The sequence below is a fragment of the Gopherus flavomarginatus genome, chromosome 1 (assembly GCF_025201925.1).
Source record: "Gopherus flavomarginatus isolate rGopFla2 chromosome 1, rGopFla2.mat.asm, whole genome shotgun sequence".
In the NCBI taxonomy this organism is placed as follows: domain Eukaryota; kingdom Metazoa; phylum Chordata; order Testudines; family Testudinidae; genus Gopherus; species Gopherus flavomarginatus.
The window spans coordinates 4446402-4455243 of record NC_066617.1 but is presented as its reverse complement, the minus strand read 5'-3'; the positions used below and the strand labels follow the sequence as shown (position 1 = coordinate 4455243).

Below are 8842 nucleotides of genomic sequence, written 5' to 3'. Positions count from 1 at the left end.
TGCGCAGCTCCAGGGAGAGCCCAGCTTGTGCTCAGCTCCAGGGATCTGAGCGCCAAAAAGATGTGAACACAGTGGCAGGAACTCAGATAAGAGCAGATACACTGCTGAGGGCCAGGGGCCACTGAGTTGTGGGGTGGGGAAGCTGAAAGCACTAACCCTGCCGAGGCTGGCTAAGGGATAACCAAGGGGCAGCAGGAGAACAGGGAGAGGAATCAGCATGATAATGGGGGAGGGTGATATGGAGGAGTGGGCTCAAACTGCACAAAGGGAAATGTAGTTTGAGGGTCTGGGAAGGTGCCAGGCCCAAGCTCCCCGGGTCTCCCAGGGCCTGAGGAGCTGGAGGCTGACTTGCCAAAGGCGACTGAACAGAGTGTTAAGTCAGCAAAGTTTTTCAAATGCAAAATTCTTGTCCAGTCCGTCCCTCTCTCTAACGCCCACGACCAGTCGCTCCCTCTGCTTCTCCGACCGCGTTCGCTTAATCCACTACGTCCACGATGAGGGGTGTCATAACATTAGTCCCAGATTTGGACCTTAGCGTCCAAAATATGGGGGTTAGCATGAAAACCTCCAAGCGTAGTTACCAGCTTGGATCTGGTACTTGCTGCCACCACCCAAAAAATTAGAGTGTTTTGGGGCACTCTGGTCCCCCTGAAAAACCTTCCCTGGGGACCCCAAGACCCAAATCCTTTGAGTCTCACAACAAAGGGAAATAATTCTTTTTCCCTTCCCCCCTCCAGGTGCTCCTGGAGAGATACACAGACACAAGCTCTGTGAATCTAAACAGAGGGAGTCCACCCTCTGTAATTCCAGTCCTGGAAACAAAAGCACTTTCCTCTTCACCCAGAGGGAATGCAAAATCAGGCTAGCAAATCCAACACACACAGATCTCCCCCTGATTTCTTCCTCCCACCAATTCCCTGGTGAGTACAGACTCAATTTCCCTGAAGTAAAGAAAAACTCCAACAGGTCTTAAAAGAAAGCTTTATATAAAAAAGAAAGAAAAATATATAAAAAATGGTCTCTCTGTATTAAGGTGACAAATACAGGGTCAATTGCTTAAAAGAATATTGAATAAACAGCCTTATTCAAAAAGAATACAAATCAAAGCACTCCAGCCACTATAGACATGTAAATACAAAAACAACAAAACCATGTTTGGTACTTACACTTGGAAACAGAAGATTAGAAAACAGAAATCACTTCTCAAAGCTGAGAGAAAAGCAGGCAGACAGACAAAGACCTCAGACACAAAATTCCCTCCACCCAGAGTTGAAAAAAATCCTGTTTCCTGATTGGTCCTCTGGTCAGGTGGTTCAGGTGAGAGAGACATTAACCCTTAGCTATCTGTTTATGACACGCCCCCCAAATTGCAGACAGTGGGGAAGCTCACTGGCGGCGATTTCCTTCTAGAACTTTAAAATAAACAGATTAATACAACACATGCACCTTTACATATACCACTAAGTATATAACTAACAGACTTCAACATTTTAAGAACACTTTTTAACTACTAGAGTCTGGAAACTCTCACGGGAGAGTGCATGAGCTACTTTGTTAGAAGCTCCTGTGATGTGCTGAATTTGAAAATCAAAATCTTGGAGAGCTAAACTGCAACGAAGACGTTTCTTGTTGTTTTCCTTGGCAGTATGAAGCCACTGTAGTGCAGCATGGTCAGTTTGTAGTTGGAACAGCCGTTCCCAAACATATGGGCGTAGCTTTTCCAGGGCGTACACAATGGCATAGCATTCCTTTTTACTGACTGACCAGTGACTTTCCCTGTCAGACAGTTTCTTGCTGAGAAACACGACAGGATGGAAGTTGTGATCTGTTGCTTCCTGCATGAGCACTGCTCCTGTACCACGCTCAGATGCATCCGTGGTAACTAGGAATGGCTTGTCAAAGTCCGGGGCCCTGAGTACAGGGTCAGACATGAGCGTTGCCTTAAGTTGGGTAAAGGCCTTTTGACACTGATCAGTCCACTTAACTGCATTTGGCTGGGTCTTTTTGGTGAGGTCGGTCAGTGGGGCAGCGATTTGGCTGTAGCGTGGAACAAATTGCCTGTAGTATCCGGCCAAGCCTAAGAAGGATTGGACCTGTTTCTTTGACCTTGGGACAGGCCACTTTTGGATAGCATCCACCTTGGCCTGTAAAGTCCACATTCCTGACCAGCCTTTGTACTGGACAGGCAGTTCAGCTGTAGGCAAGTCTACAGCTTGTGACATGGAGGGGTAAATTGTAACTTTGGCCTTTGGGTTGATGAATTTGGGGTCAACGAAGGATTGGTGGATAGCTGACACTTGTGCCCCCGTGTCTCTCCACGCAGTAACCTTCTTTCCGCCCACTTTCAAATTTTCCCTTCGCTCCAAGGGTATTTGAGAGGCATCTGGGCCTGGGGATCTTTGGTGTGATGGTGGTGTAATGAATTGCACTCGCATGGTATTCTTTGGACAGTTGGCCTTGATATGTCCCAGTTCATTACACTTAAAGCATCTTCCATCTGATGGGTCACTGGGCCGAGGTGAGTTACTGGAGACTGGTGAGGTGGAAGAATAGGGCGTCTGTGGCTTTACTTGGGTTGTATGTGGGGTCTTTGGCTGTCCTCGGTTGTAGGGTTAATGGTCGGTGTGCCCCCTGGGGTATTTGTTTCCCTTGACTGTAGCTTTTTTGCTTTTTGCCACTTCCATTCATTTGGCTCCAATCTCCCCCGCCTCAGCGAGATTTTTGGGTTTTTCATCTTGTATGTACCGTGTGATGTCTTCAGGAACACCATCCAAGAACTGCTCCATTTGTATGAGGAGGTGCAGTTCTTCCAAGGTTTTAACATTGTGTCCTGATATCCAGGCCTCATAATTTTTCCCAACGTAGTAGGTGTGTTTGGGAAAGGACACATCTGGTTTCCACTTTTGGGTTCTGAAGTGCCGACGGGCATGATCCGGGGTGATCCCCATTCTGTATCTGGCCTTGGTTTGAAAAAGTTTATAGTCATTCATTTGCTGCTTAGGCATTTCAGCTGCCACCTCTGCTAAAGGTCCACTGAGCTGTGGCCTCAATTCTACCATGTACTGGTCTTCAGGGATGCTGTACCCAAGACAGGCTCTTTCAAAATTTTCCAAGAAGGCCTCGGTGTCATCACCTGCCTTGTAGGTGGGAAATTTTCTGTGATGTGGAACGATAATTGGCGAAGGGTTGTTAGGATTGGCTGGCACATGCAGCCCAGTGTGCGCTAAGTCCAGTTCATGTTTTCTCTGTTTTTCCTTCTCTTCATTTTCTTGTTGTTGTTTTTCCATTTCTCGGCGGTGGGCCACCTCTTCTTCTTTTTGTTTCCTTCTGTGGGCCACCTCTTCTTCTGCTTGTTTCCTTCGGTGGGCCACCTCTTCTTCTTCTAGTTTTCTTTTGTGTGCTGCCTCTTTGGCTGCCTGTTCTCTTTGGTAGGCTGCCAGTTTGATGCTTTTTTCCTTTTCTTTCAGCTCCACCTCTTTTTGTCTTTTTTCCAGTTGTCGCCTGTGTTCAGCTTCTTTGATTTGTCCTTCGGCCTCCATTTTCGTTTTGGTAGACATGGTTTCTGTTTTCTTGTGTTGGGGTGCCCTCTGGTGTTTATCTTTAGAACTGCAGGTTCTCTGTTGCCTCCTGAAGTCTGCCTAGCAACAGTGCTTATTTCCTTTTCTTCCTCTAGCGTAAACTAGAAAAACCACTTTATTTGCATGTATATACTGCTGGTATTTGCCTCCTAATGGGAGTGCTCTTGCATGACAAAAGACCTGTAACAGCTCCTTAATGGCTTCTTGCTTAATATGCAAGACACAAACTGCCAGAGAGAGCAGAAAAAAAAATTCTCTCTGGTTTCTTTGAAAACCAAACCCTCTCTGCTAAAAAGTCCCTAGCAGAGAAAAGAAAAATATAATATTCCTACTGGCTTCTGGATTCTATCTCACCACTGCACACCATGTCATAACATTAGTCCCAGATTTGGACCTTAGCGTCCAAAATATGAGGGTTAGCATGAAAACCTCCAAGCGTAGTTACCAGCTTGGATCTGGTACTTGCTGCCACCACCCAAAAAATTAGAGTGTTTTGGGGCACTCTGGTCCCCCTGAAAAACCTTCCCTGGGGACCCCAAGACCCAAATCCTTTGAGTCTCACAACAAAGGGAAATAATTCTTTTTCCCTTCCCCCCTCCAGGTGCTCCTGGAGAGATACACAGACACAAGCTCTGTGAATCTAAACAGAGGGAGTCCACCCTCTGTAATTCCAGTCCTGGAAACAAAAGCACTTTCCTCTTCACCCAGAGGGAATGCAAAATCAGGCTAGCAAATCCAACACACACAGATCTCCCCCTGATTTCTTCCTCCCACCAATTCCCTGGTGAGTACAGACTCAATTTTCCTGAAGTAAAGAAAAACTCCAACAGGTCTTAAAAGAAAGTTTTATATAAAAAAGAAAGAAAAATACATAAAAAATGGGCTCTCTGTATTAAGGTGACAAATACAGGGTCAATTGCTTAAAAGAATATTGAATAAACAGCCTTATTCAAAAAGAATACAAATCAAAGCACTCCAGCCACTATAGACATGTAAATACAAAAACAACAAAACCATGTTTGGTACTTACACTTGGAAACAGAAGATTAGAAAACAGAAATCACTTCTCAAAGCTGAGAGAAAAGCAGGCAGACAGACAAAGACTCAGACACAAAATTCCCTCCACCCAGAGTTGAAAAAAATCCTGTTTCCTGATTGGTCCTCTGGTCAGGTGGTTCAGGTGAGAGAGACATTAACCCTTAGCTATCTGTTTATGACAAGGGGCGCCAGGTAGTCGGAGTGGCGGATCCCAAAGGTCTGGCCACGCTGCTGGACGTACTGCAGGGAGAGGGACCAGAACACCGCAGGATCAGCGCATGAGATCTCAGCTCCTCCCCCCAGCACCTGCTGGCACCCTGCGGAGATCCTGGCTTCCACGTTAGAAACACACACGCCCCCCGCCCCCCGATCAGAACTCAATGCTCCCCCACGACTACAATCCTTCATGAGACCTTAGCTCCCCCACTACACACATGCGCACACACACACACACACTGCATCCCCCCCTCACATACACTACATCCCACACATACATCCCCCTATGTTATAAACACACATGTGCCCCCCCATCAGATCTCAACATCCTCCATGACTACAATCCTGTGTGAGACCTTAGCTCTCCTGCTACACACACATGCACTCACACACACTGCATCACCTCCTCATACACACACTGCATCACCCCCACACACACACTGCATCACCCCCTCACACACATTGCATCACCCCCCACCACACACACACTGCGTCACCCCCACACATACTGCATCGCCCCCCCACACACTTCATCACCCCCACACATACTGCATCGCCCCCCCCCACACACACACACGGCCTGTTCACTGCCAGGGAAATCTCTCCATGAGATCTCCAGTCTCTCCCCCAGCCAACACGTTCTCAGCACCTCCCTGTCACAACAACTCTTGTGAGCCCATGTGTGTGTGGGTCCCGGCCCCCACCTCACCTTCTCCGGGCTGTGTGCCCCGGGCCCTGGTTTCTGCGTGTTGTCCCCAGGGAGCATTTTGCGGGCAAGCATGCTGTACTGGGGGGCCCGGGTCTTGTACACGCTGGGTTCCACCACACGGTAGTTACAGGGCCCTGGCGTCTGCACACAAGGAGAGCAGAGCTCAGTCGCCAACAGTCCATTCCCAGGGGTGCTCCCCCCAAGCAGGCCGAGCCACAACCCAGCTGGCATCCTACACCCCCATTCCCCATCGCCAGTGTGTCCCCCACCCCCTTCCCTCACCCCCTTCCATCTGAGTACCCCCCTCCCCAGCTCCGCGGCTACCTCTCACCTTGCTCAGGTCCTCATAGAAGCTGCCAAGCAAGCTGCGCCCCAGGAGGGAATAGTTTGGGGCAGAGCTCTTGCCGACGACCTTGGGCCCGATCACTGGGGGGAGCCCGTAGGCGGCAGGCCCTGGGATGGGGGAAGAGGGGTCAGTGAGGGAAAGAACTGACATTCAACCACCACTTTGGACAAATCAGAAATCTGACAGGGCTGCTCTAGGGAGCGGGGGAGGGCAGGGGAGGGCAGGACAGGAGTGAGGTGAGACTGGGGAGAGGCAGGGTTCACTGGGGGTGAGGACAGAAGGAGAAGGGTGGGATGTGTGGGAAGGGCAGGAGTGAGGTGAGACTGGGGAGAGGCAGGGTTCACTGGGGGTGAGGACAGAAGGAGAAGGGTGGGATGTGTGGGGAGAGCAGGAGTGAGGTGAGACTGGGGAGAGGCAGGGTTCACTGGGGGTGAGGACAGAAGGAGAAGGGTGGGATGTGTGGGGAGAGCAGGAGTGAGGTGAGACGGAGAGGGGCAGGGCTCGGGGGGCTGAGGGCAGAAGAGAATGGGGAGGGGTGGGGAGGGCAGGAGTGAGATGAGACGAGGAAGTGTAGCCTATAGGACTAACCTACTTGGTTGCATATATATATATATATTTTTTTTCTTATAGTTTAAGTGTTTGATGCATTGTAATAGGTTTATAAATTTATATTAAAGTAGGTTTGGTGGTAATGCAAAAAACCTACAGGCCATTTCCTGTATGTTAAGGTAAGACAAAGTGAGCATATCGATAATAAAACCTTTTACTCAAAAATTAAAGTGAACCTACAGCTTTTTACCTAAGTAGATAAGTACCCCCGCCAATGTCTGTGACCTTTTATCTAGACCAATAAACAATGAAAAATGGCACAGGGGGGTTTCAATGTTGTACCCACAAACTTAACTGGTGCACCCCAAGGACACTTCTGTGTGTATGTACATGTCATCAATACGCACAAACATACTAGCCTATGGGGTAAACGCACCCCAACATTTTGTGGCTAAAAAGTAAACTTTGGGCATAATTTTTTCCCCCAGCACATGTGCCCTGTAGAAAAGGTAACTCACCTCGCTACAGCGCTCTGCTCTGTCATTCTCACTTCCATTCTATTTCTACTTGATCTCTAGCGAGTCTATCTAGCTACAAGAACTACTACTATTAGGAGGCTGCACTTGTTCTTCTGAAACTTTAAGTTTAAAAAAAACTAAGCAGAGCTCGGTTTCCCTAAGTTTTGTTCTTACTTTGTTTATTAGGTTTGAATTTTAAGTTTAAGTTAGTCAAGTAAAACCCCTTCCAGTGCTTCACCACCCTCTTAGTGAAATAGTGTTTCCTAATATCCAATCTAAACCTCCCCCACTGCAACTTGAGACCATTACTCCTTGTTCTGTCATCTGGTACCACTGAGAACAGTCTAGATCCATCCTCTTTGGACCCCCTTTCAGGTAGCCAGCGGCTCTGGCCTCTGTTCAGCATTCAGTAGCAGTTGCCAGGTTCCGGGGTCCACTCGCACCCCAAACCAGTGGGTTGATCCCCCCCTCTGACAGTCTCTTGCCACCCTGCCCAGTAGCACCCACTTCGGATAAGAGGCTGGAAAAGCAGTGAACTGGCTCTAGGGTCCCTGGGTGTGGAGATAGGCACGTGCGGGAGCCAGAGCTCCCGGGAATGGGAAGGGGAGGATGGGGACAAATCCAGACAAATGTCTCAGCCATCGGTCACTGATTTGTGCCTGGGAACCTCGAGGTGTTTGGCCAGTGATGCAGTGGGGCGATGGGGGCAGGAGCTAGGTCATGAGCTCTCCTACCTGGAGTCTGGTCATTCGCAAACTCCTTCATGCGCGAGGCGAGCGAATAGATGGGCGCGGAGCGATAGGTCCATTTCCCTGCCTTCTCTGGAGAATATCAACCTGAAGCAAAGAGGGAGGATAATATTGGAGCATGGAGAGGGGGACACGCCCCATACCACACTGATTGGCAAACCGTGGACTGAAGCAGCTGGGAGCTCACTGATAGCACTGGTCTACAATTTTTGAGAAGTCATCTGCTTCAGAGATAAAATGTGATATTTATTATGTATTTTGATGTGCTGAATTCAAATATGACAATTAAAACAACTGATTGGCTACTGTTTCTAAGATATTTAAGTTTTTACATGTTATGTCCATGTCTATTGTATAGATAGTAGAGTTTTAATCATAAATTGTAAACCTAGGTCTTTTCATGTGTTTATGGTTGCTATACATGATAATATTTCACCTGTCCTGTTTATGTAACACTTTAAAAATCAGCAAAAGGGTTATAACAATAAAATTTATTATGAAACAAAAGGCAAAAAACTATTATGTACATAGTTTAGTCCTATTCAGTGTCTACTTGGCGCTTCTTGGCTTGTCTCTTGTATTCATTAAATGGAGCATCTCTTGTCACTGTCCAGCAATAGTCTGCAAGCATTGATGGGCTCCATTTGCCCTGAGAGCCTGCCAGGAGATTCCACTGCTGTAGTCTGGAGCCCAACAGCTCTGCCTTACTCTTGGGTAGTTCCAAATCCCTGACAAGGTCATTCAGTTCACCTTATGTTCTGAGGTGTGCTTCAGAGGAGGAGGATGGGAGAAAATGTGGGTCCTGTGTCACTGATGGTTCAGGACCAGAAGTTTCATCCTCTTCCTCTTCCTCGTCTGACTCAAGTGAGAAGGATTCTGGTGCATCAGGAACCGGCAGTCCTTCTCCGCGGGGTACTGGGCATATAGCTGATGGAATGTTTGGATAACACACAGTCCACTTTTTCTTCTTTGACACACCTTTCCCAACTGGAGGCACCATGCAGAAGTAACAATTGCTGGTATGATCTGTTGGCTCTCTCCAAATCATTGGCACTGCAAAAGGCATAGATTTCCTTCTCCTGTTCAACCACTGGCGAAGATTTGTTGCACAAGTGTTGCAGCATATGTGTGGGGCCCAC

General features: G+C 48.0%; 1 protein-coding gene across 1 annotated transcript; it reads right to left on the bottom strand.

Annotated features, from left to right (window-relative positions):
- Window positions 1–4781: 4781 nt before the first annotated feature.
- LOC127039379 (outer dense fiber protein 3-like) lies at window positions 4782–7782 on the bottom strand (the record flags this gene model as incomplete). Its single annotated transcript, XM_050933013.1, has 4 exons — window positions 4782–4856; window positions 5542–5682; window positions 5873–5994; window positions 7689–7782. Coding segments are annotated over 4 exons (432 nt in total), but the record flags the coding sequence as incomplete, so codon positions are not given.
- Between the last annotated feature and the right edge of the window lie 1060 nt (window positions 7783–8842).